The sequence below is a fragment of the Cherax quadricarinatus genome, chromosome 24 (genome assembly GCF_038502225.1).
Source record: "Cherax quadricarinatus isolate ZL_2023a chromosome 24, ASM3850222v1, whole genome shotgun sequence".
Lineage (NCBI taxonomy): Eukaryota > Metazoa > Arthropoda > Malacostraca > Decapoda > Parastacidae > Cherax > Cherax quadricarinatus.
Genome location: NC_091315.1, coordinates 12,195,767 through 12,222,714, shown reverse-complemented (window position 1 = coordinate 12,222,714; position 26,948 = coordinate 12,195,767). Strand labels below are relative to the sequence as shown.

General features: G+C 38.8%; 1 protein-coding gene across 3 annotated transcripts; it reads left to right on the top strand.

Annotated features, from left to right (window-relative positions):
• Nucleotides 1–26,948, top strand: LOC128690798 (uncharacterized). 3 transcript variants are annotated; one of them, XM_053779520.2, is made up of 6 exons: nt 1–247; nt 2,392–2,561; nt 4,544–4,705; nt 8,406–9,396; nt 14,118–14,306; nt 26,674–26,946. In XM_053779520.2, exons 1-6 carry the CDS (start codon nt 102–104, stop codon nt 26,870–26,872), a joined length of 1,857 nt encoding a protein of 618 aa, XP_053635495.1. In that variant the 5' UTR covers nt 1–101; the 3' UTR covers nt 26,873–26,946. The 3 variants fall into 3 exon arrangements, with proteins under 3 accessions (XP_053635495.1, XP_053635497.1, XP_053635496.1); XM_053779521.2 differs by lacking the exon at nt 1–247 and adding an exon at nt 1,896–1,919 and having other exon boundaries at nt 26,674–26,947; XM_053779522.2 differs by lacking the exon at nt 2,392–2,561 and having other exon boundaries at nt 38–247; nt 26,674–26,948.

The window sequence follows — 26,948 nt, the reverse complement described above, 5'->3', positions numbered from 1 at the left end:
TCCACCGGGAAGTAGGACTCGATACTTCATAAGCTGTCACTGGCCCTTATAAGCCCAACAAGGAGACTGAGAAGAAAGATCTGTTACTTTATATATGTAACATGGATGGTTCGGTAGAAGATGCAATATTAGCAAGTTTGGCAGAGTTGGCTAGTGAAGGAAGCAGAGGCTGCTGCATCAGAGGTTGCAGGAACTCCACGTACAGGACTGATGCTGTGTACTTCACCCTGCCAGAGGATCCTCATAGGTAAGGAACCTAATAGAAATAAGTCAGCATGACTCACGAAATCGTAATGACACGACTGCAATCGTGTCATTACGATTTCGTGAGTCATGTTGACGGCAGTGAGGGGACTTGAGCTAGAGTTCGTCACGGCCACGCTAGCTGGAGATTCGTCTGTAAAAACTTGCATTTGTGGTCACAGTGGTGCTTGTGCTAACTTTCCTATGGTGTAGAAATATACCTAGTTGGATGAATCTTATTGTGGCTAGCTGGTCTAGTGGCTAACGCGACGGTCTGGAGTTTTGAGACTCTATGACCGCGGGTTCTATCCCCGCCCGTGGTATGGTTTAGAAATAAGTCAGTTTTGGGGTTATCCTAGGTATTTATACATATACTGCTATGTATGATCATTTATGTAATGGTATTTATGTGTAGCTGTACCTGAATAAACTACCGGGTATTGTGTACTGTGTTCCATTATTTTGATTACATAGTAAATTTGGTGAGGTATTTTAGGGTCTGAAGTTTGTTTGAGTAAAGGTATACATTCCAGTGATGGTAGATGAGTTTCTGACAGTGTTTGTCTTAAACTGTTTACAGTACTATTTTGAAGTAATCAAAGTAAACTTGGCTCCAGGTTTATAAGATAAGATTTACGGATTTTTAACCACAGGAGGGTTAGCTACCCAGGGTAACCCAAGAAAATCAGTGCGTCATCGAAGGACTGTCTGTCTTATTTCCACTGGTCCTCAATCTTGGCTCCAGGATTCAACCCAAACTAGTCGACTAACACCCAAGTACCTACTTGCTTGCTAGATGAATGGGAGAACAGATGTAAGGAAACACACCCAATGTTTCCACACTTGCCAGGAATCAAACCACAGACACTCAGCGTGTGAAGTGAGAGCATTGCCTACCAGGCCAGGTTATAATTTTAGACACTCCATAATCAATTAAGAGCATCAGTCACTTACTGCCCTCTCTTTTAATTTCTTTCATTCTTCTGCCATGTTTTTTTTCATTAATATGTGCTCTTTTTTGTAAACATTTGCTAATAATTTCTTTATTATTTATTTTAGTTATCTCACTATCCCTGTGACAGCAAAAGACATGGCAGGAGATGCAACATTCCCCCATGAAAACCAGGGGTGTCATGATTACACTGAGAGACAACACAGTAAGTGTCAGGGGCCCAAGACTGTTCAACTGCCTCCCAGCATACATAAGGGGGATTACCAATAGACCCCTGGCTGTCTTCAAGTAGGCACTGGACAGGCATCAAAAGTCAGTACCTTACCAACTGAGCTGTGGTTCATACATCAGTTTGCATGCAGCCAGCAGTAACAGCCTGGTTGAGCAGACGCTGATCCACCATGAGGCCTGGTCTCAGACTGGGCTGCAGGGACGTTGACCCCCGAAACCCTCTCCAGGTATACTTCAGGTATAATCCTCTGACTCAATTATCTGTTTGGGATTTAAATTTATTACATATAGAATGCCTTCTTATGTAAACAATCTGAAACTTTTATTTAGTACTATGCACACTTCCTCTTCCATTTCATTGACTTTTTTGTTTTTTGTCATTTTTAATTTAGGAAAAGGAAGACACTGGCTTGTTGAGGTTCTCCTAGACATGCACTTGACCATCATTAACGATGTTATCCAAAAGCCTCGGCTAACACTCAGATTGCATGAGGTATTACATTGCATTCTGAGATTGGTTCCTGATGCATGAATTGCCTTCAAATTCATGATCTGCTGCCATATCTACTGGATGATCAGTTTGTATTACAACAAACCCAAAACTACACAAACTGACTAATGTCATATCTTTGCTTAGGGGTGACAGGGGCCAGGAAAACATCCTTGTTTTTCCCGTTGAAATGTGTTCCACACCAGTGAATTTTAAATCCATTGTAGTGGAGTGTCGTACTTAAAATATTGGTGAAAGATTGCAAATCTAAATTAAAGCTTTTGCTATTCATTACCACAATATATTCAATTAAAACAAATTTCTGTAAAATATTTGGCTTGTGATGTATACTACTGTATACAGTATTTCACTTTGCCAGAATAATAAATATTGTTTCCTGGGTACAAGGCAATTATAATGTGTGTCTATTAAACTTGTATATACATTATGTATTCAGTTACATAAAACTTTACAGGTGTGCTGTTTGGCTGAAAATCTTGAGCAAATTTGTATCTGAAACTGATGAGAAATCTAAGATATGGATATGCTCAGATCACTTTTGTTCAAGAGATATCTCTCTTATCAATTCTCAGCCAGAACTCACACCTTCAGCAATTCCAAACATCCAAGTATATGCAAAATCTGGTAAGTATGCTTTGTTCTGAAAACTATTGTGACATTGCTTATACAGTATTACACTTTCATTATTTTTACTGTCTTTATTGTACACGTGCTGTATATCTGTTATAGTTTACAGAGCTCTTTTCCCACAGTATGTATATGTATTACCAGCTGTAAGTCTGCCTGGACTGTAACTCTAAGGATATTCTATATTTTGTTCCCAAAAACCAAGTTTTTAAGAATTTACTCCCTAAGGCTGAGTTTACTTTTTATGGAAATTTGTATTAATTCATTGTTATTAAAATCCATTAATTTTTGTACTGGAATTTGAAATGGAAAGTGTAATTAAAAGATGCCTGCCAATTTTTCTTTGATAAAATAACTTATATGAAATTACAGATGGAGCAATGCCAAAACTTTCAGTGATACCCAATTTCAGGCCAGTACCAATACCAATGCTTTCTCTATATTTTATGTTTTTAAACCTATGAAAGCTGTGTTCAGTATGTACAGGGAAGGCTTGTTGTCCAATAGGTATTAAATAATACAGAGAGGTTAAATATAAAATAACTTAATTTCTCTGAGATGCCAATATTATTAGTCATTACCAATTACAGGCACGCTTAAAAGGCTTACAAATTGAAAAAAGAAAACATTAAATATTTTAATCTATTTTTTTTTTTTTTTTTTTTTTTTCAACAAGTCGGCCGTCTCCCACCGAGGCAGGGTGACCCAAAAAAAAAAGAAAGAAAATCCCCAAAAAGAAAATACTTTCATCATCATTCAACACTTTCACCACACTCACACATTATCACTGCTTTTGCAGAGATGCTCAGAATATAACAGTTTAGAAGCATATATGTATAGAGATACATATATTTATTAATCTGATGAAGGCATAATCAAAAATAATTTATGAAAATCAGTGTCTGAATAATTTCCAGGTACATATATTAAACAAACTAAAACATCCAAGACTCATTGTTGAGCTAAAGCTTGAAACAAATTTTGAATACTGAAAAATGCACATCTTTTAAAATACTGTACAGTAAATTCTTAATTTACTGGATTAATAGGGAAACAGGTGGCTGGTAATGGTGATTGGTTTGCTGTGATCATAAAAATAATAGGCAATTCTGTAACCAATAGACTTTGTGCATTATTTACAAATCAGTTGACCCAACATTTTATTCCCGTATTTCCAAAATTTTGTAGGTAGTAGATTGGCAGACAGCAACTGCCCAGGGAGGTACTACCGTCCTGCCAAGTGAGTGTAAAACGATATCCAGTAATTGTTTTACATGATGGTAGGATTGCTGGTGTCTTTTTTCTGTCTCTTAAACATGCAAGATTTCAGGTACGTCTTGCTACTTCTACTTACACTTAGGTCACGCTACACATACATGCACAAGCATATATATACACACCCTTCTGGGTTTTCTTCTATTTTCTTTCTAGTTCTTGTTCTTGTTTATTTCCTCTTATCTCCATGGGGAAGTGGAACAGAATTCTTCCTCCATAAGCCATGCTTGTTGTAAGAGGCGACTAAAATGCTGGGAGCAAGGGGCTAGTAACCCCTTCTCCTGTATAAATTACTAAATTTTAAAAGAGAAACTTTTGTTTTTCTTTTCGGGCCACCCTGCCTTGGTGGGATACGGCCGGTTTGTTGAAAAAAAAAAATTGGTTATATTGAAGGTTTACTTTTATTAACCTGGTGGCTGCCACTATTATTTACTAATCTGATATTGCCTGAATCTTCTGGAACATACCCTTCACAAATAACAAAGTTTTACTGTATTCAAATTAAAATTTTTATTTTGTTTCATGCAGTACTACACAGATAATGTAGTTTACATGTAATATACATGTAGCATTGTTTGGCACAAAAGAAAGCTACTACACAGTAAGTATGAATTACCTCCAATAAATGTATTACTTCATTTATCCATTTATTTCATGAAACAGGTAATAATCATACCATTAAAAATATTTTCTGTGTATTCAAGGTTTTGAAAGTAAGGACAGTAGATTGAGCTGGGGAGATGACCAGTTAAGTTTCACATCACAAGCAGCATCATTGCCCAAGATGAACGTGGAAACTCAGAATGCACCAAAACCACTTGAGGATTGTGTTCAACTGCTGCCGGAATCTAGTAAAGATCATTTTAGTGAGTCTGGGAAATTTTGTATTAGAAAATTAAGAGTAAAGGTGCTTGTGCATGCGATAATTCCTTCAGTGTTTCCATTTGGAAATATAACTGTATTTAAAATACAGTGGACCCCCGGTTATCATAATTAATCCATTCCCAAGAGAGTGACTAAACCCGAATCTGACGATTTCCGAATTCATTTTCCCCATAAGAAATGATGTACATAAATCCAATTAATCTGTTCCAGACACTCAAAAGTATTAAAAAAAAAATTTTTTTACATGAAATATACATTTACCTACACAGAAAACAATGAGACATGCAGAATAAAACAATAATAAAATGACACTTACCTTTATTGAAGACTTGTTGATGTGTGGCATACAGGAGAAGGGGAGAGGATGGAGGAGTTAATATTGTTTGGAAGGGGAATCCCCTTCCATAAAGACTTCAGGTACCAAGTCCTTTTCTGGGGTTACTTCCCTTCTTTGTTTTTTAATGCCACTAGGACCAGCTTGAGAGTCACTGGACCCCTGTCACTCAAAAAGGTGTTCCAGAGAGGTTTGTTTCTGGCATATGTTAAGAATTGTGGCGGCGGCAGGGGAGTGTTGGGAAACAGGACACGATAGTCCTTCAATATGACACTAATATTAATTCTACAGCTTATTTATCTAGCACAATTCATCTAATATAACATACTAAACAATATTAATAACATAGAAACATGATACATACTCTAGAATGAATAAAATATGTCATGTGTCTCTCTCCTTAACTGACAAGTGTTGTATTGTTTGATTTGGGTGTTTAAGGGCCACTGAAAAATAAGCCTTCTATAATGGTGGTGAAGGCAGCAGCAAGAGGTGGTGGTGTTATCCAGTATCCCTATATAACTCTAACAACATTGGAGGAGTCAGTTTCGTGCTGTTCTTTTTCTGTCGATTAATTGCTTAACTTACTTGCTACAGGCTATAAAGAGCTGAGCTGTATAACCCTTGTGGTTTAGCGCTTCTTTTTGATTATAATAATATAAAGGGCTGAGAGAGAGGGGAGAATGTGCCTTCTTCAATGATTCTGTGATATGTACAATACTAAAGCAGCAGCAGTCGATAAAGGCTATAGTGCTGGCTGGCGCTATAGCCTTTATCGACTGCTGCTGCTTTAGTATTGTACATATCGCAGAATCACTGAAGAAGGCACATTCTCCCCTCTCTCTCAGCCCTTTACCAAAGGGCTGGCTGGCACTAGGAACTTTCTTGGGGCCCATGGTGGCTTATTTAGTAGTTGCAAGCACCAAAAAAATGGAATAATACGAAATGTATGAACACGTGGGATCGTGCTAACTGGCTGATAAACAATGGCACATTGAGTATTGGGCCGCTGTTACTGTGTGGATGTGTTTGGGATGAATTACTATTGCCGAACTTAATGACGATCACCAAGCCAATATTTTGACGAAAAAACATTACTATTTCTGAATGTTATGAAATCTGACAACTACAAAGTCCGGGGGTCCACTGTATCAGAAAGTAAAAGGACAACACTGGCAGAAGCAGAGGGTTGCATTATTGCATATATACTGCAGTACACTGCCAGGATAACATAACAGAACATCTTTATGAACATAGCATAATGATAGTGTTCTTAACATTTCTTTTGAATGTATTATAGTATGGTACAGCTGTCCATTGTAGGTAGTAGACTGGTAGACAGCATCCACCCAGGGAGGTACTACCGTCCTGCCAAATGCATGTGAAACGGAAACCTGTAATTATTTGACACTGGTAAAATTGCTGGTGTCTTTTCCTGATCTCATAAACACGCTAGATAACAGGTACATCTTGCTATGTCCTCTTGCATTAAGGTCACACTACACATTTATGAACATGTATATGTATACATGTCTATCAGAGTTCTCTTCTATTTTCCTAATAGTTCTTGTTTCTATTTATTTCCTTTCATCCCCATGGGAAGTGGAAAAGAATATTCCCAACGTAAGCCATGCATGTTGTAAAAGGCAACTAAAATGCTGGGAGCAAGGGAATAGTAACCCCCTGCTCCTGTATAAATTACTGTAACTTGAAAAAACTTTCATTTTCTTTTTAGGTCACCTTGCCTTGGTGGGAGATGGCTGGTGCATTGCAAAAAAAAAAAGTCCATTGCTTTATGCATTAGATGCATACCAGATCCTTGACAAGTGTATTAAACTCAATCAGGCCATCATTACATTTACAAAAAGATACACAAACCACATATGGGAGACTGAAACTTATGACCATGTTTTGGTTTGACTTGAAGACCATTAACTAGTTAATATTGTAAGTCACACTGAAACATTATCATAAGTTTCAGTCTCCTGTGTGCGGGTTATTTGTGTATTGTTCTAGCCACGATATTGTGCCTATTTATTGTTTATGAAAGAATTTAAGGAAACTGGTTAGTCTAGACTTGAATCCAAACTGCAACAGTGCTTGCACTATTGCAGTTTGGAAAGTCATCTGAGCTGTGGTGCCAGCACTGGCAAGACAGTGATTGAATGAATGACAGTGAATGTATTTCCTCCCCCTTTTTTTTTGGAGGGGGGGGGGGGTCACCCAACCTCAGTGGAAATAGGCCGATTTGTTAAAAAAATCTTCAAAATGTTTTGTGAATTTCACTTATCATACTTATATATATTGTGTAACAGTTAGTTTTATCTCATAGACCACTCTGGATTTTGAACCTCCTCCTTTAAATTGAGACCTAGCTGTAGACATGGATCAGAGAAATATTTTTTTCACTATTAACCACTAATTTGAAGAGGAAACTTCAGATGCCATTCAAGTTTGTTCTGGATCATTATCAAGTCACAACTGAGAGACAATAGGAAGGAGCAGAAGGCAAGGCAAGTGAAGGAGTACTTTAATCAGTAGGATGGAATCCCTACAGTGTTTATTTTAGACTGCGTTTTTAAACCGGAATTTTTTGTAATTTTGTGTAAACTGGCCAAATTACAAACTTCTGTGCACATTATAGGGTAGTTCTGATAGTTGAGTGGGCAGTTTCTTGTGCTCAAGTAATAGAACAGAAGGATGCTCTTGAAATAGCTAAGAATTGGGTCAGATTGATCATTGGAATTGGCTTAAAAAAAATTGGGCATAATCGCCAATGTTTAAATTGCGCCAAGGCTGCCAACTTTCGACCTGCTTAATTCCATTATTGTGCCATTAAATACAAAATTTTTGGTGTCACTACCTTCAGAAAAAGATTCTCTACTATTTCAGATAGTAAATTATTATTATTTTTAAACTGCAACACTTTCAATTTCAGGGGTTGCAACAGTGACAGGGTTAAAGACTTTTGAGGATGCACCTGAAATATATGGTATGCTAAAAACATGGCTCACTTTGTTTGAGTCAATTTAGCAGTGGCATTACTAATTACTAACAGTTGAGAAAAATGTGCTATATTATGCCAAAGAAAAGAACTATAAGATATTAAAAAGTACATCTATCCCTGTCACTTTTGAAAACAATATGAATAATTTTTCATAAATTAACATATTGGCCATTTCCTGCCGAAGTAGAGTGACGGAATAAAAGAGGAAACTCGTTCATTATTCATTCAGTCACTGTTTTGCCAGAAGTGAGATTACATCATAGGTCAGATGTTCGCTCTAAACTACAACATCCCTGCCCCTCTTTTATAATATTCTTAATTGGTCTTTTCTGTTATACAGGCTCAGATGTTAAGAGAGAAAACATGATAACAATTAAGGAGGAGCCACTGCCTGAGGTAAAAGCCACTTACAACACCTTTGGGGATTCACAGGTAACGTGCGAGACAAAAGAAGTTGTATTCAAGAGAAAACGGGGTCGTCCAAGAAAAGGAGCTTCTGTTCCTCAAACAATGAAGCCTCAGACAATCACAATAAATGATTCCCAGAAATCGAGTTCTGGCCCTCATGTTGGAAAATCAACCTGTAATACAATCACAAAATCACTGGCATATGACAGCACTGAGGACCCAGGAGATGCAGAGACTGACACTGAAAGTAAATCAAAGAGGAAAAGAAGATCAAAAGTTTTAAATGATTATGTATCAGATTTTAACACTTCTGATGAGGAGGATGTAAATTTAATAAATGATTTTTCTAAGTTTACACACCAAGGTAGAGGCAGGGGTAGAGGCAGAAAAAGTGAACCCTCAGAGACATATGATGACCTTTTTAGTAACTATGTTGGAGTTTTTGGAAAGAAATTTTCATTACCGGTGAATGAAGATTTTCTAGATGATGATATACTTGAAGAAGTGAATGACATTGAAGGAAGCATTTACTCATCTTCCATATTTAATAAATCCAGTTCAATCAATGAATCCAAGCCAATACATGAGTTTGAAGATAAGGTAGAGGTGATGCTTGGTCCAGGTGGTAGGACCAAAATACAAATTGTGTATACGGGTAAGAACTCAATAGTGAATGATGAAGAAAGCCTCATCTATCATGTGATCACAACCACAGGCAAGACTACAAGTGTTACACCTCTCACAATCCCTAAGCTAACTAATGATGCAGAGTGTGAGAGTGACAACATCAACTATCCATCTACATCACAAGCAAAGTGTGAGGCAAGTGATGAAGGCAAAGCTGACACTGATTTAGAGGTGGATGGCAGCAAGCCCAGACTATCATCACGAGGAAGAAGGATCAAAAGCAAGCACATGATGAGGTAAGATTTTGTAGCCAGCTTCTGTGTTGTATTACTATTATTATTATTATTACCAGTAGACCCTCAAGATAATTATTTTTTTATTAACACAGCCATTTCCCACTGAGGCAGAGTGATCCAAAAAAGAAGAAACACTTTCATCATTACTCACACTATCACTGTCTTGCCACAGGTGTGCCTATACTACAGTTAAAAAACTGCAACATATCTCCACCCCTCCTTCATAGTGCAATCACTGTACTTCTCACCCCCAGGACTCGAGTCTGACTAAATGGTTTCCCAGAATCCCTTCATAAATATTACTTTGCTCACACTCCAACAGCACGTCAAGTCATAAAAACCATTTGCGTCCACTTGCTCTTATCTAACACGCTCATGCACTCTTGCACACAAAAACTTCATTTACTCCCTCCCTCCAACCTTTCCTAGGATGACCCCTACTCCGCCTTCCTTCCACTACAGATTTATATGAAGTATTGGTATCCGATAATGTTGACGGTACTGGTATCGGCCTAAAATTGAGTACCATAAACCCTCGATATAATGGGATATCAGTCCCATTATACCTTGGTGGGAGATGGCCAGTGTGTTAAAAGCTTATTGAAAAAATTGAGAAATTGAATGATAAGGATTCAAGCAAAATCTTTAATGGATTAAGATAATATACAGGTGTGCTTAAAACTCATGATACACAGTATGTATGAACATTGTACAATGGACCCTTGGTTTTTGTAGATCTTAGTTATCGCTGATTTCGGTTTTGGCCAACTTTTTTTCGTCAATTTTTGGCTTTAGTTTTTGTCAATTACCTCCATTTTCGTCGATCATACAGAACCTGTCCAGTCCCCAGCGTGCAGATAAAGCCACCTCCGCACGCATTCTCAGCCAGTGTAGCGTTGTTTCTGGGTCATTGAACATATCCTCCCAGGTCATGTGAAGCATTTCGTAATAATCCTTTGTTTTTGCCACTTGTTTATCATGTGTGACTGCTAAATAAGCAACCATGGCCCCCAAAGAAAGCTCCTAGTGCTAGTGCTTTGACCCTAAGAGAGTTCTCGAAGAATCACTTCAATATCTTCCGCTGCATAGGCCTTATAGATAAGGCTTGGCAGGGAGTGACTTCCAGGACGATGAACTCTGCTTGGAGAAAATTGTGGCCAGATTGTGTCCAAAAGGAAATTGCTTCACAGGAGGAGGAAGAAGAGATGGAAGAAGGTGCCTTCTTCAAAGATTAAGGAGATTTGTGCAATGTGAACTAAAGCGCATTCATTTGTGGAGGAACATCACCCTGAGAAAGCTGTCGCAATCTGTGCTGGTGACTTTTACAATGACAAGAAACAGACCTATCTGGACAGATATTTTGTGTGACAGGGATCCAGTGACTCCCAAGCTGGTCGTAGTGACAGTAAAAAACAAAGGAGGGAAGTGACCCCAGATAAGGACTTGGTACCTCGAGTCCTTATGGGGGGGAATTCCCCTTCCAAACAATAACCTATCCTCCCTCTCCCATCCTCCCTGCCTTCCTTCCAGCAACAACAGCCTTCGATAAAGGTAAGTGTCATGTTTAACCCTTTGACTGTTTCCGACGTATAAATACGTCTACGAGCCAATGTTTCTGACGTATTTATACGCACAAATTCTAGCAGCTTCAAATCAAGCGGGAAAGGCCTGGTAGGCCTACATGAGAGAGAATGGGTCTCAGTGGTTGGTGTGCACCCTGTGAAAAAAATCTGGACCCAGCGGTGCATTGTGGGAACGCCATGTTGTTAGTCCATTTTCACCATGCCTCTCGGTAAGAAGTTCCTCACTCCTCGGCGGATTGGAGGTCTTTTGTTCCCAAGTGATAGCTCTAACAGCGATGAAAATGTCAGTGACAGTGAATTCCAGGGTTTTGAAGTGAGTGTTACCGGAAAAAGTGCCCAGGATAACGTAATTAGTGATGACCCACAACCTTCCACCTCTGGTGCTGGGCCGGCTTGTTCACGTTCGCGTTCGCCTGTACCAGGACAATAGAGGAAACTATTTGGTCGTGTACAACACCCAGATGTTAGCAGTGATAGTGATAGTGATTTCAAGGTCATTGAAAGCAGTTCTAGTGACAGTGAGAGTGAATATTCCCCAGTGAAGCGGCAGTATGTACGACGTAGCATGTGGTCTGGTAGTGTTTCATATGTTGTTCCAAGGGGAAGGAGAAACTCTGGGAGCACATCCCGTGGCCCTACACCACGACCTGATAGTGAAGATGATGATATTGTAACGATGGGTATGAATGATGTGAGTGATGGAGCAGGCAGTGGTGGTGATAGTGAGGGTGGCACGGCCCATATGGTACCATCAGCGGGCCACGCTACTACCCACACTGCTGACTCTGCACAACAACCAGCCTCACCCTACCCCACACTCCCACAACCTGCACCACCACAACCTGCACCACCACAACCTGCACAACCACAACCTGCACAACCACAACCATGGTACAATATCCAGACCCCACCAGCAGACCGCATCTGGGATTGGCAGGACGGTGACGAGTTTATTCCCAGTCCCCATGACTTTGATGAAACACAAAGTGGAATAAAGCCATCTTATCCACTTGGGAACAATGCCAGTGAACTGGACTGCTTTGAGTTATTCTTCGATGAACCCCTGATGGACATCATTGTCAGGGAAACAAACACATACTGTGATTACACCATGGCAAATACAATTCTCTCACCAAAATCACGGCTACACAAGTGGAAGGAGACAACTGTGGCAGAGATGTACCTGTTTTTTGCCACAATAATGCTTATGCCACATGTGTATAAGCACACTGTCACCACATACTGGGCAACAGAACGCCTGATTTCAACTCCAGGTTTTAGTGACATTATAGGTGTCAATCGTTTCCTGATACTGTTACGTATGTTACACTTTTCAGACAAAACCAGGCCTGACAGAAGCGACAGGTTATATAAGATCAGAAATGTGTTTATGCACCTGAAACAAAAATGCTGCATGTATTTTTATCCCTTCAGGAAGCTTGTTATTGATGAGTTCTTGATTTTATTCAAAGGAAGACTCTCATTCAAGCAATATATACCAAGCAAGAGGAAATGCTTTGGTATAAAGCTATTTGTACTGTGTGATTGCAGAAGTGGTCTAGTTTTGGATATCATTGTGTACACTGGCAGTAATACTTTGAGAGATACCATGAAGTTATTGGGTATCTCTGGTGATGTGGTTTGAACAATGATGGAACCATATCTTGGTAAGGGGCATATGTTATTTACTGATAACTGGTACACAAGCCCCTTACTCAGTGATTTCTTGCGAGTGAACTTGACAGACGTGTGTGGCACAGTGCGTCGTAATCGTAAACATATGCCAAGGTTCGACGCTGGCACTCGCAGAGGTGAGGTGCAAGCCTTTGCTGCCAATGACATCATGGCATTTCGGTGGCATGACAAACGTGATGTCACATTGTTGACATCAGTTCACAGAAACGAAATGGTACCCAGTGGCAGGGACAATAGAGAGACCAATGAACCCATTCTAAAGCCTGCAGCTGTCATGGACTACAACCTCAATATGCGCTTAGTGGACAAATGTGACATGCAGATTGGGTTTGCAGACTGTGTACGCAAGAGTTATAAGTGGTATATAAAACTTTTTTTCCATCTTGTTGATATCTCTATGCTAAATGCTTATAACACATACAAGTTGAAGACCAACAAAACACCAAAATATGGTGAATTTTGCCTGTCAGTAATCAGACAAATAATTGCAAAGTACCAAGGAGCAACTCCTGCAATAGACCAGCGCCCACACACGTCATCTCGTTTCAGGCCTGGTGATCACTACCCCATACAACTGCCTCCTACTGCTGCCAAGAAAAATGCTCAGAAGAGGTGTTATGTATGTATGCATACCACAAAACGCCCACAAACACGCAGACACTCGTTTTATGTGTGAGGAGTGTGAAGTGCCCCTCTGCATATACCCATGTTTCAAAGAGTTCCACAAGCTGCAGCAGTTCTAGGAACATGTTTAGTGACTGTACATATGTATATATATTATGGAACAATAGTAATAAACATTGTTTTGTATTGTTTGTTTGTGTAAACAAAGTGTATACACAAACTAATAGTGATAAAGTTTGTTCTGTTATTGTGTTGTAAACAGTGAGTGTATATTTGAAGAATGCACCTTACATTGGTCTCACAGGCCACATAAGTTACCTGGAACAGAAAAATATTGAAAAATGCAAGAAACCTTTGAATTAGAGTAAATAAAAGAATACCGGGTGGGCGGCAGTCGCCGCTGTTGCCATACGCACGTCACTTTCTGCAAGCTTTGCGGCTCTATATCTCGGTAAGTACTGATGGCAAAAAAATTTTTTTAGGCTTAAAACATTCACAAAAATATTCCTAACATTTTCATAAGAAATTTTTTTTTTTTTTTTTTTTGAATATTTGGCGACATAGAATGACAGTTTCAGAGAGGGGCCTGAAACAGTCAAAGGGTTAATGTTCATTCTTTTGTGTTTGTAAATGTATATTTAAGGTAAAAAATTTTTTTTTGTTGATACTTCTGGGTGTCCGGAACGGATTAATTCCATTTACATTATTTCTTATGGGGAAAATGGTTTCGGGTTTGGCTGATTTTGGTTTTGGCCAGTGGCTCTGGAACGGATTAAACATGAAAACCAAGGGTCCACTGTACTGTACTTTTTTTTCCAGGACTTACAACCAGCAAGTGGCATCCCTGCAACAGAAGTATTATCGTGCACTACAGGAAATAAGAAAAAGACCAAGAGTATATACTCTGGCAGATCTTGTGTATGGTGCCTCGAGATTTCTGACAGAAGATCAGCTGATATTCTTCACACTACAGCTCAAGTCCAGCTGTAATAACACACAAGGCATCAGGTCAGTTTGGTTACAGTTTTTCAAAATTTGTTTACATATCTTATGATTAATTGCAAATTTGTATAGTATGTAAATAAAAATTCTCCATGGGGAAGTGGAACAGAATTCTTCCTCCATAAGCCATGCGTGTCGAAAGAGTCGACTAAAATGCGGGAGCAAGGGGCTAGTAACCCCTTCCCCTGTATATATTACTAAATGTAAACTAAATGAAACTTTCGTTTTTCTTTTGGGGCCACCCCACCTCGGTGGGATATGGCCAGTGCATTGAAAGAAAGAAAGTAAATAAAAATATAATTAAAATATTAAAATTAGTATGCAAGTGTTGCAACCCCTGAATGCTTGCAATGATTATTATGTATATATATAATTATTACCTTTTCATATAATTTTATATTGCTTATATTTGTGATAATAGCTAAATCGTAAATGTATTGCTTTATATTGTTATTTGACTTATGTTGTTAGGATGTAACATATTATGTGCTCAGTTCAAGTCTTGATTGTCAAACTACTGTAATTATCGCTTGTTGCTCGTTATACTGCCGGCTTCTGCTTCTTGATGGGCGACTGCTGCCCACGGAGTTATCACGTGATCGAGGGGGGGGGTGTCCTCACCTCGTCTGAAGTATTCAGTCTGCTCTAGACTCTCTTGGTGGTTGGACAGATTGTCTGTCTCATTATTCTTGTCAGTTCTGTAGAACTCTGTTCACAGAACATTGTATAGACTTAGTGATTTTCGACGTTGTACTGAGGTTGTGTGTCGCTTAGACACTCCGAGCATCTCAGGTCCTGAGCTGTTGCTTCTGACTTAATTTGAACTGGTTTCTGTGTATGATCACAGTCGGGTATTTTCTTATGCTGAACTTAGATTCAGTATTATGGGAGTTTTGTGACTTTTGTGGAGGATCTGCTGATGGTCCCTACTAGCTGTCGTTATATTATCTCCTTGTTCCTGATTCTGTGTCGCAGTTGCTTGTTATATTGTTGTTCGGCTTATCAGTCGTTTTGTTGTTCAAGCAGACTGTTCTGGTTGCCAGTCGGTCAGGAAGTTAGTTTATTTAAGGACTTTGTCAGTCACTTGTTTAAGTCTAGTCGAGTCGTGAGACATAACGAACTACTTAGAGCACTTACACGCATACACAAACTTGTACATATTTGTAATATCTTATTAAATGTTAATGTACCAGACGGTACTTAAGAATTATAAATGTGATATGTGCTTTCAGCACAATAATATTGAACTCGAGAGAATTGATATTACAGTGGACCCCCGGTTAACGAACTTTTTTCATTCCAGTAGTATGTTCAGGTGCCAGTACTGACCGAATTTTTTCCCATAAGGAATATTGTGAAGTAGATTAGTCCATTTCAGACCCCCAAACATACACGTACAAACGCACTTACATAAATACACTTACATAATTGGTCGCATTTGGAGGTGATCGTTAAGCGGGGGTCCACTGTATTTTGATTACTGTGATTAATTTAATTTAATTTGATAATGTACCTCTAGACTTAATAAATTTATTAAATTTTAATTTCTCTAGTTAGTAGCTTACCAGTTGTAATCCTGAAGCACTATTAATTCATATTGAATTCTAGTGGATAATTGGACAAGGATACTGACTACTTGTTACGAAAACCCAGTAACAGGCTGGATGCTAGAAGGGCAGTCCTTTCTAGTATTCACTGGAGATCTCTAAGCTTTTAGAATCGCATTTTTTGTAACAAATGGGGGCCTGTCCGGGATGCTCTTGATCCAAGGTGTTGGAGAAATTGTCCAGTTTGACATACTAGTACCTCTATGGTCAAACACTTTGAGTACTTTCTTAATCTGAAGACTTTGAGTTTAGTCTTGTACAACATACCAGGTGGATGTATGTACCTGACTGAGTCTCTTGATCCAAGGAGATGGAAATACTGTTTATGAGTTCTAACTCTAAGACGACCAACACTAAAATTCCTATCAGGATTATAGTTTCCAATAATCACTCTCTCGTAGTACAATTATTTTCGTTATGTATGCCAAAGTGAAACAGTTAATTGATACTCTGACTTTGTCTGAGTTAAGTACATTAAAACTTCAGATGTGTTGGCGAGTAGCCAAATATCTCGGTGTGACGTATAACAGGAATTACACCGCAGAAACTGTCAGAGCATTAATTAAAGAGATGTTGTTTCCTGCTCATACAGAAATGTCTGATTATGATTCAGATTCAGAAAGCCTAGTGTCACAATTAGGAAGTATGACTCTATTTGATGAAGAAAGAGCAACTAAGGCAGGAGTGAGCCTAGAGTCTGAACCTAGTGTAGCTCAGTTCTCGCTCACGCCTTCCCTCCTAACTGTTAGCTTGACGCAGCCACACACTAGTACAGTGTATGCTACACCTGTATCGACTTATCCTAGACCAGATCTAGACTCTCTAGAGACGGCTGGACAAAGTGTCCGACCTAAGGACCGTCCAGACCACGTTAATTTCCCTACTCCTCCATTACCTACTGGTCCTATCTCTCAGGAACAGTTTGAGAGGTTTGAACGCCTCATTATGTTGCAGACTGCGCAAATAGAGGCACAGAGGAAATTGAACGAAGAAGATTTCCAGAGAGAAAATGTTCGTCTGGGAAGACAACAGACTGATAGATCACAGGACCCATTTAATGTGCAGAAAGCTGCATCAATGGTTCCTAAGTTTTTTTAAAGTGACTTAGACACCTATTTTGATGTGTTTGAGAACCAGGCACGTGCTATGAACTGGCCACGTAAGCACTGGGCAACATTGTTGCATACAGCGTTGACAGGAAGAGCTCAAACTTGTACCGCTGCTTTACCATTTACTAAGTACATTAGTTATGACGCTGTCAAGCAAACTATTCTAGAGACATATAACTTGTTACCTGTAAGTTATCAAAGAGCATTTCGTACATTACAACGACAACAAGATCAGACTTGTGTAGAATTTGCTCGTGAGAAAAAAGTTGCTTTTGAGAGATGGTCTAGAGCTGCCAAGTGTAACAACTACGACAGCCTAGTTCAGTTGTTACTACACGAAGAGTTTAACAACTGTATGTCTGCTGACATACAAGAATATCTGATCGATCATTCTACCTCGGATATTCTGGAAACTGCAGCATTAGCAGACAATTACGAGATTTCTCACAAACTTGTACGTACTAAAACACAAAGAAACAAGGTAACTAAAAATTGTCCTAGAAGTTGGCAACCTAAATCAGCTGCTCATTGCTGGCCTGATGTACCTGCTACTGTAACTTCTCGTACCTTTACCAGGAAAACTCACAATCCTGAATCTGTCTCTGTGGCTAGACAGAAATCTGATATCGAGAAGAAGAAAGTTAAATGTACATATTGTAACAGAAAAGGACATGCTAGAGAGTATTGCTATAAGTTAGAAAGAGATACGAGAAGCAGTCGTGCGGCTGGCGCCCCCACGCAAGTCGTATCCTCTTCCGAGCAACAAAGGCACCAAAATCCTAGTAATACCTCTGATCCTACTGTTTTAGATAATATTACTCAGAACAGATGACTAGCATCAGAAAGTGTATCTGATGAAAAGATTCGTTCAGCCATGAGTCCTTACTTTTCGAGAGGTAAAGTAGGATTTAACGAATCACATCTAACTGAAATAATTACTTTCAGAGACACTGGCAGTTATCTCACGTTATTAAGAGAAGATGTACTGCCCGTAACTGACGATACCTATTGCAAGATAGATGTATTGTTAGAAGCCTATGGTGGGGCTGTTATAAAAGTACCTCTTCACAAAGTTTATATTCAAACAAGCTATTATACTGGTTATATTTCAGTGGGTATATCCAGTGGTGTATTTCCCATCAGGTCAGTGGACTTGTTGATAGGGAACGATATCCTTCATGCTGGTATATGTAAAGAACCACTTGTGATTGATAATAACACTGATGATAATTATGCCATTGAAGCTTGTAGAGAGAAACCTATTTTATTTCCTCTCAGTGCAATTACTAGAGCTATGTCAAAGATTCAACAACCTTCCTTGTCTCCTGTTGAGTTAGTGGATGACCATGATTTGGGGTTGAATATGTTGTTTAGTGACGCTCTGCGCCCAGGATCATTAACACTGACTCCCCCCGGTCATCAACCTAGTCAGGACACACCTGATGTTAAATTTCTAACCCATGATGATTTAATCAAGGATCAGTTTGTTGATCAGTCACTGGAAAGACTGAGAGATATAGCAGTTACTGAGAGTGAAGCAAAGGATCTCGATAATTGTTACTATTATAGTAATGGTGCATGTAAGTTGTCAGCTGATAGTGTTTCCACCACAGTCAAGCATCTCGTAGTGTTACCAGATACATTTCGTGAACAAGCCATTGATTTTGCTCACAATAGTCCCATAGGAGGACATTTGGGTGTCAAGAAGACACTCGGTAAACTGGCAAAACATTTTACTTGGCCAAAGATGAAGAAAACAGTTGCTGAGCATGTGCGACGTTGCCACGTGTGTCAAGTGACAGGCAAGCCAGCGCACACACCTCCACCTGCACCTCTCACTGAGTTCATTAGTATCAAAGTTCAGTTCATCTGGACTAGACATTGTTCAGATTTGTTCAAAAGGTTGAAGCGCTTGCTATCCTCTGCTCCTGTGTTGAAAAGTCCTAATTTCAATCTTCCCTTCTTTTTACATATAGATGCGAGTGGCTATGCAGTGGGTGCTGTGCTACTCCAACAGACAACATCCACTGACATTCTCCATCCTATATGTTACTATTCATCTAAACTTAAACGACACCAGAAAAATTATGCCACTATTGAGAAAGAGGCTCTAGCTCTTGTGGTGTCCTTGGAACATTTTGTCGAGTATTTGGGCACTTCCCCATTTAAAATTTACGTAATTTTATGCCCAAATATCTTTTGTTACTTGCTATGTCAAATTCAGTAAAGTAACGTAATCCCTCCAGCCCATATTAACTATACAGTACTCATGTCATGTCTAATTATTATATTTATATATTCACAGTATTGTTGTGTGTGGTAAGGAGACATAAGCTGAGTGTTGAGTGGGTAGTGTGGTGTGGGTGTTGTACTGCGTGACGCAACACTGTCCTGCCGCAGACCCCCCCCTCACTACACACCTGCTTAAGCTGTTTCATACTCAGATGTCCATACTGCATAGCATTCCACAACCACTACTTAAGAGTGGAATGCAGTCTCCTCTACTATGATCGAGCCTCATCGTGCCAAGCTAGTCTGCGCTAGCCTGTCTCTACACTGATGTACATAACCTCGAGTATGCAGAGATACGATACTGTGTACTGCCCTAGTACTAGGGGCATATCCTAGTGACGGACGCTGTGAAATTGTAGAAGTGCTTGGCACGAGAGTGACTGATTAATTTATATATTATATTGTTAGTAATGTAACCTGAGTAATCAGTAATGTGAAAGACATTAATGCAACTCCTAGTGCGACCGTCTGTTGTGTTGGGGGGGGGGTGTTGCAACCCCTGAAGGGTTGCAATGATTTTTTTTTTTTTTTTTTTTTTTTTTTCAACAAGTCGGTCGTCTCCCACCGAGGCAGGGTGACCCAAAAAAAAAGAAAGAAAATCCCCAAAAAGAAAATACTTTCATCATCATTCAACACTTTCACCACACTCACACATTATCACTGCTTTTGCAGAGGTGCTCAGAATACAACAGTTTAGAAGCATATACGTATAGAGATACACAACATATCCCTCCAAACTGCCAATATCCCAAACCCCTCCTTTAAAGTGCAGGCATTGTACTTCCCATTTCCAGGACTCGAGTCCAACTATATGAAAATAACCGGTTTCCCTGAATCCCTTCACTAAATATTACCCTGCTCACACTCCAACAGATCGTCAGGTCCCAAGTATCATTCGTCTCCATTCACTCCTATCTAACACGCTCATGCACGCTTGCTGGAAGTCCAAGCCCCTCACCCACAAAACCTCCTTTACCCCCTCTTTCCAACCCTTTCGAGGACGACCCCTACCCCTCTTTCCTTCCCCTATAGATTTATATGCTTTCCATGTCATTCTACTTTGATCCATTCTCTCTAAATGACCAAACCACCTCAACAACCCCTCTTCTGCCCTCTGACTAATGCTTTTATTAACTCCACACCTTCTCCTAATTTCCACACTCCGAATTTTCTGCATAATATTTACACCACACATTGCCCTTAGACAGGACATCTCCACTGCCTCCAACCGTCTCCTCGCTGCTGCATTTACCACCCAAGCTTCACATCCATATAAGAGTGTTGGTACTACTATACTTTCATACATTCCCTTCTTTGCCTCCATAGATAACGTTTTTTGACTCCACATATACCTCAACGCACCACTCACCTTTTTTCCCTCATCAATTCTATGATTAACCTCATCCTTCATAAATCCATCCGCCGACACGTCAACTCCTAAGTATCTGAAAACATTCACTTCCATACTCCTCCTCCCCAATTTGATATCCAATTTTTCTTTATCTAAATCATTTGATACCCTCATCACCTTACTCTTTTCTATGTTCACTTTCAACTTTCTACCTTTACACACATTCTCAAACTCATCCACTAACCTTTGCAATTTTTCTTTAGAATCTCCCATAAGCACAGTATCATCAGCAAAAAGTAACTGTGTCAATTCCCATTTTGAATTTGATTCCCCATAATTTAATCCCACCCCTCTCCCGAACACCCTAGCATTTACTTCTTTTACAACCCCATCTATAAATATATTAAACAACCATGGTGACATTACACATCCCTGTCTAAGACCTACTTTTACCGGGAAGTATTCTCCCTCTCTTCTACACACCCTAACCTAAGCCTCACTATCCTCATAAAAGCTCTTTACAGCATTTAGTAACTTACCACCTATTCCATATACTTGCAACATCTGCCACATTGCTCCTCTATCCACTCTATCATATGCCTTTTCTAAATCCATAAATGCAATAAAAACTTCCCTACCTTTATCTAAATGCTGTTCACATATATGCTTCAATGTAAACACTTGATCTACACATCCCCTACCCACTCTGAAGCCTCCTTGCTCGTCTGCAATTCTACATTCTGTCTTACCTCTAATTCTTTCAATTATAACCCTACCGTATACTTTTCCTGGTATACTCAGTAAACTTATTCCTCTATAATTTTTACAATCTCTTTTGTCCCCTTTCCCTTTATATAAAGGGACTATACATGCTCTCCGCCAATCCCTAGGTACCTTCCCCTCTTTCATACATTTATTAAACAAAAGTACCAACCACTCCAACACTATATCCCCCCTGCTTTTAACATTTCTGTCATGATCCCATCAGTTCCAGCTGCTTTACCCCCTTTCATTCTACGTAATGCCTCACGTACCTCCACCACACTTACATTCTGCTCTTCTTCACTCCTAAAAGATGGTATACCTCCCTGGCCAGTGCATGAAATTACCGCCTCCCTTTCTTCCTTAACATTTAAAAGTTCCTCAAAATATTCTCGCCATCTACCTAATACCTCCCTCTCCCCATCTACTAACTCCCCTACTCTGTTTTTAACTGACAAATCCATACTTTCCCTAGGCTTTCTTAACTTGTTTAACTCACTCCAAAATTTTTTCTTATTTTCATTAAAATTTCTTGACAGTGCCTCTCCCACTCTTTCATCTGCTCTCCTTTTGCACTCTCTCACCACTCTCTTCACCTTTCTTTTACTCTCCATATACTCTGCTCTTCTTATAACACTTCTGCTTTGTAAAAACCTCTCGTAAGCTACCTTTTTATCTTTTATCACACCCTTTACTTCATCATTCCACCAATCACTCCTCTTTCCTCCTGCCCCCACCCTCCTATAACCACAAACTTCTGCCCCACATTCCAATACTGCATTTTTAAAACTATTCCAACCCTCTTCAACCCCCCCACTACTCATCTTTGCACTAGCCCACCTTTCTGCCAATAGTCGCTTATATCTCGCCCGAACTTCCTCCTCCCTTAGTTTATACACTTTCACCTCCCTCTTACTTGTTGTTGCCACCTTCCTCTTTTCCCATCTACCTCTTACTCTAACTGTAGCTACAACTAAATAATGATCCGATATATCAGTTGCCCCTCTATAAACATGTACATCCTGGAGCCTACCCATCAACCTTTTATCCACCAATACATAATCTAACAAACTACTTTCATTACGTGCTACATCATACCTTGTATATTTATTTATCCTCTTTTTCATAAAATATGTGTTACTTATTACCAAATTTCTTTCTACACATAGCTCAATTAAAGACTCCCCATTTACATTTACCCCTGGCACCCCAAATTTACCTACTACTCCCTCCATAACATTTTTACCCACTTTATCATTGAAATCCCCAACCACCATTACTCTCACACTTGATTCAAAACTCCCCACGCATTCACTCAACATTTCCCAGAATCTCTCTCTCTCCTCTACACTTCTCTCTTCTCCAGGTGCATACACGCTTACTATAACCCACTTTTCACATCCAATCTTTATTTTACTCCACATAATCCTTGAATTTATACATTTGTAGTCCCTCTTTTCCTGCCATAGCTTATCCTTCAACATTATTGCTACTCCTTCTTTAGCTCTAACTCTATTTGAAACCCCTGACCTAATCCCATTTATTCCTCTCCATTGAAACTCTCCCACCCCCTTCAGCTTTGTTTCACTTAAAGCCAGGACATCCAGTTTCTTCTCATTCATAACATCCACAATCATCTCTTTCTTATCATTTGCACAACATCCACGCACATTCAGACTTCCCACTTTGACAATTTTCTTCTTCTTATTCTTTTTAGTAATCTTTACAGGAAAAGGGGTTACTAGCCCATTGTTCCCGGAATTTTAGTTGACTTTTACAACACGCATGGCTTACGGAGGAAAGATTCTTATTCCACTTCCCCATGGATATAAAAGGAAAAGTAATAAGACCAAGAACTATTAAGATAAAATCAAAGAAAACTCAGATGAGTGTGTATAAATAAACGTGTACATGTATGTGTAGTGTGACCTAAGTGTAAGTAGAAGTAGCAAGACGTACCTGTAATCTTGCATATTTATGAGACAGACAAAAGACACCAGCAATCCTACCATCATGTAAAACAATTACAGGCTTTCGTTTTACACTCACTTGGCAGGACGGTAGTACCTCCCTGGGTGGTTGCTGTCTACCAACCTACTACCTGATTATTATGTATATATATAATTATTACCTTTTCATATAATTTTATATTGCTTATATTTGCGATAATAGCTAAATCGTAAATGTATTGCTTTATATTGTTATTTGACTTATGTTGTTAGGATGTAACATATTATGTGCTCAGTTCAAATCTTGATTGTCAAACTACTGTAATTATCGCTTGTTGCTCATTATACTGCCGGCTTCTGCTTCTTGATGGGCGACTGCTGCCCACGGAGTTATCACGTGATCGAGGGGGGGGGTGTCCTCACCTCGTCTGAAGTATTCAGTCTGCTCTAGACTCTCTTGGTGGTTGGACAGATTGTCTGTCTCATTATTCTTGTTAGTTCTGTAGAACTCTGTTCACAGAACATTGTATAGACTTAGTGATTTTCGACGTTGTACTGAGGTTGTGTGTCGCTTAGACACTCCGAGCATCTCAGGTCCTGAGCTGTTGCTTCTGACTTAATTTGTACTGGTTTCTGTGTATGATCACAGTTGGGTATTTTCTTATGCTGAACTTAGATTCAGTATTATGGGAGTTTTGTGACTTTTGTGGAGGATCTGCTGATGGTCCCTACTAGCTGTCGTTATATTATCTCCTTGTTCCTGATTCTGTGTCGCAGTTGCTTGTTATATTGTTGTTCGGCTTATCAGTCGTTTTGTTGTTCAAGCAGACTGTTCTGGTTGCCAGTCGGTCAAGAAGTTAGTTTATTTAAGGACTTTGTCAGTCACTTGTTTAAGTCTAGTCGAGTCGTGAGACATAACGAACTACTTAGAGCACTTACACGCATACACAAACTTGTACATATTTGTAATATCTTATTAAATGTTAATGTACCAGACGGTACTTAAGAATTATAAATGTGATATGTGCTTTCAGCACAATAATATTGAACTCGAGAGAATTGATATTTTGATTACTGTGATTAATTTAATTTAATTTGGTAATATACCTCTAGACTTAATAAATTTATTAAATTTTAATTTCTCTAGTTAGTAGCCTACCAGTTGTAATCCTGAAGCACTATTAATTCATATTGAATTCTAATGGATAATTGGACAAGGATACTGACTACTTGTTACGAAAACCCAGTAACAGGCTGGATGCTAGAAGGGCAGTCCTTTCTAGTATTCACTGGAGATCTCTAAGCTTTTAGAATCGCGTTTTTTGTAACAGCAAGCTTTCTTTGATTAATTAAGAGTGAAAAAATAAAGGTAATAGTAATAAGTGAAATTTTAGAAAGGGGTTATACTATTTCTCCTAAACATCTTACATCGGTATCACAAGTTCACTTGCAATTTAACTGGGGGCCTTGTTACACAGCCTTTCATTATCTAAATTGTGCATTAATTTATTTTATCAAATCAAGATGTTTATAAACCAAATATAAAGCTAAATATAGAAGCATCAATGTAGAATTCCAAATAAATGCAAGTCAAAATGAGTTTAGCAGTTTTGTAAATAAAATAATAATACGTATACTTCTTATTCTTAATATTATTACAGTGGAACCTCAAATATCTAACTGCTTCCAACTCAACCAATTATGTAAGTGTATTTTTGTAAGTGCTTTTATAAGTTTATTTTTGAAGGTCTGAAATGAACTAGTCTAATTTACATTATTCCTGACAGGAATAAATTTGTTCGGTAATGGCACTCGAACAGCTGTCTGGAACGAAGAGAGTTCGATATTTGAGGTTCCACTGTATTATTAATTGTCATTCATCATCATCATCATCAGTCATCAAAATGAAATGTTGCAATCTTCAACATGTTGGCCTAAATAGTGTAGTTGCTAAATAACAAAAAAAGACACAATACCGTGACTGGAACGATACACAAATAACCCGCACATAGAAGAGAGGAGCTTACGACGACGTTTCGGTCCGACTTGGACCATTTACAAAGTCACACTGTGACTTTGTAAATGGTCCAAGTCAGACCAAAATGTCGTCGTAAGCTCCTCTCTTCTATGTGCGGGTTATTTGTGTATAGTGTAGTTGCTAGCTGCTTCAGCTACAACCTACATCTAAACTAGAGTCTGCAGTGTTTTTGACCAACCTGACTAATCTTAGAAATGAATACAGCCTCTCTTCACTTAGCAACGTACTCATTTACAATGATTTGGACTTTCGACGGGTTCTCTGACCAGTATGCATACATAAATAATGTATATTAGAGCTGATTTCCTCTATTCTGTTTATTACAATATACAGTACACTGCTCTATAAACATTTAAAAATATACCAGAAATGTTATAAATGGTGCAAAGGTGACATTAAAACATTTTCAAAGATGGTTGACACAAACCCACTACCATTATAGTATGCTCCTCACTTAGCGACAAATTCATTTACCAACGTGGTCTTAGCAACAGAACTCCGTCGTTACGTGAGGAGAGGCTGTACTACGTAGCCTCTCCTCACTTAATGATGGAGTTCTGTTTCTAGCAAATGAATTCATTGCTAAGTAAGGAGCATACTATAATGGTGGTGGGTTTGTGTAAACCATCTTTGATATTGCACCATTTATAACATTTTCAGCATATTTTTAAATGTTTATACAGTAGTGTACTGTATATTGTAATAAACAGAATAGAGGAAATCAGCTGTAATATACATTATTTAGGTATGCGTACTGGTCAGAGAGCCCGTTGTAAGTCCCAGTTGTCGGTAAATGATTACATCACTAAGTGAGGAGAGGCTGTGTTATGAACTCTTTGCCAAAACCATCATTTTTTTTAACTTAATAGCTAAATGACTCGCATGGCTTTACCAGGTAATGCTTTCTTATACAGATACAAATCTTTATTTCAAAATTACTTTACTTAGGGCATACGTTATAGAACATTCTGGCAGGGTGACACTACCAGTGGTATCAAAATTGAAAGGATGTTACACATTGGTTATTATTGAGGGTTTTGATATTTCCTCAGTATCTGCTGTGAGTGGTAGTGTATCTGAAGCTCGCTTGTAACTCGGATTTTGGTTCGCTACTCAAAGCAAAAAAATCGACCGAGCGACGGCTCGTAACTCGGAAAATTCATAAGTTGGGGTACTCATAAGTCAAGGTACCACTGTATCAATATAAACCTTACTATCTTTGTTTTATTTTATTGCTATAATGTAATACTTTTTTTTTATTTCAGACTCAGTGTTCGTGAAAAAATACTGGCATTGGCCTTCTACCTACAAAGCCCAGCATTATACAAATGGTTGAGGGCAATTTTTCACTTGCCCTCAAAGTTGATCTTAGAACGATGGCTGGAAGGCATTGCCAAGAGAGATCCAGAGGCAGTAAAAAAAATTATGTATCACATTTATACTCAATATGTCTTCAGGTCTTAGACAGTATTATTATAATGTGAGGCTAATAATTTATAAAAGAATATGTACAGAAGTTGTACAAAACTATTAATCTATA

Excerpts from the sequence above, each read along its gene's own strand:
- LOC128690798 (XM_053779520.2), top strand. The coding sequence starts at position 102 with ATGGATGGTTCGGTAGAAGATGCAATATTAGCAAGTTTGGCAGAGTTG. Across the intron at positions 4,706-8,405 it reads ATCTAGTAAAGATCATTTTA|GCTCAGATGTTAAGAGAGAA; the intron begins GTGAGTCTGGGA and ends TCTGTTATACAG. Across the intron at positions 9,397-14,117 it reads AAAAGCAAGCACATGATGAG|GACTTACAACCAGCAAGTGG; the intron begins GTAAGATTTTGT and ends TTTTTTTTCCAG.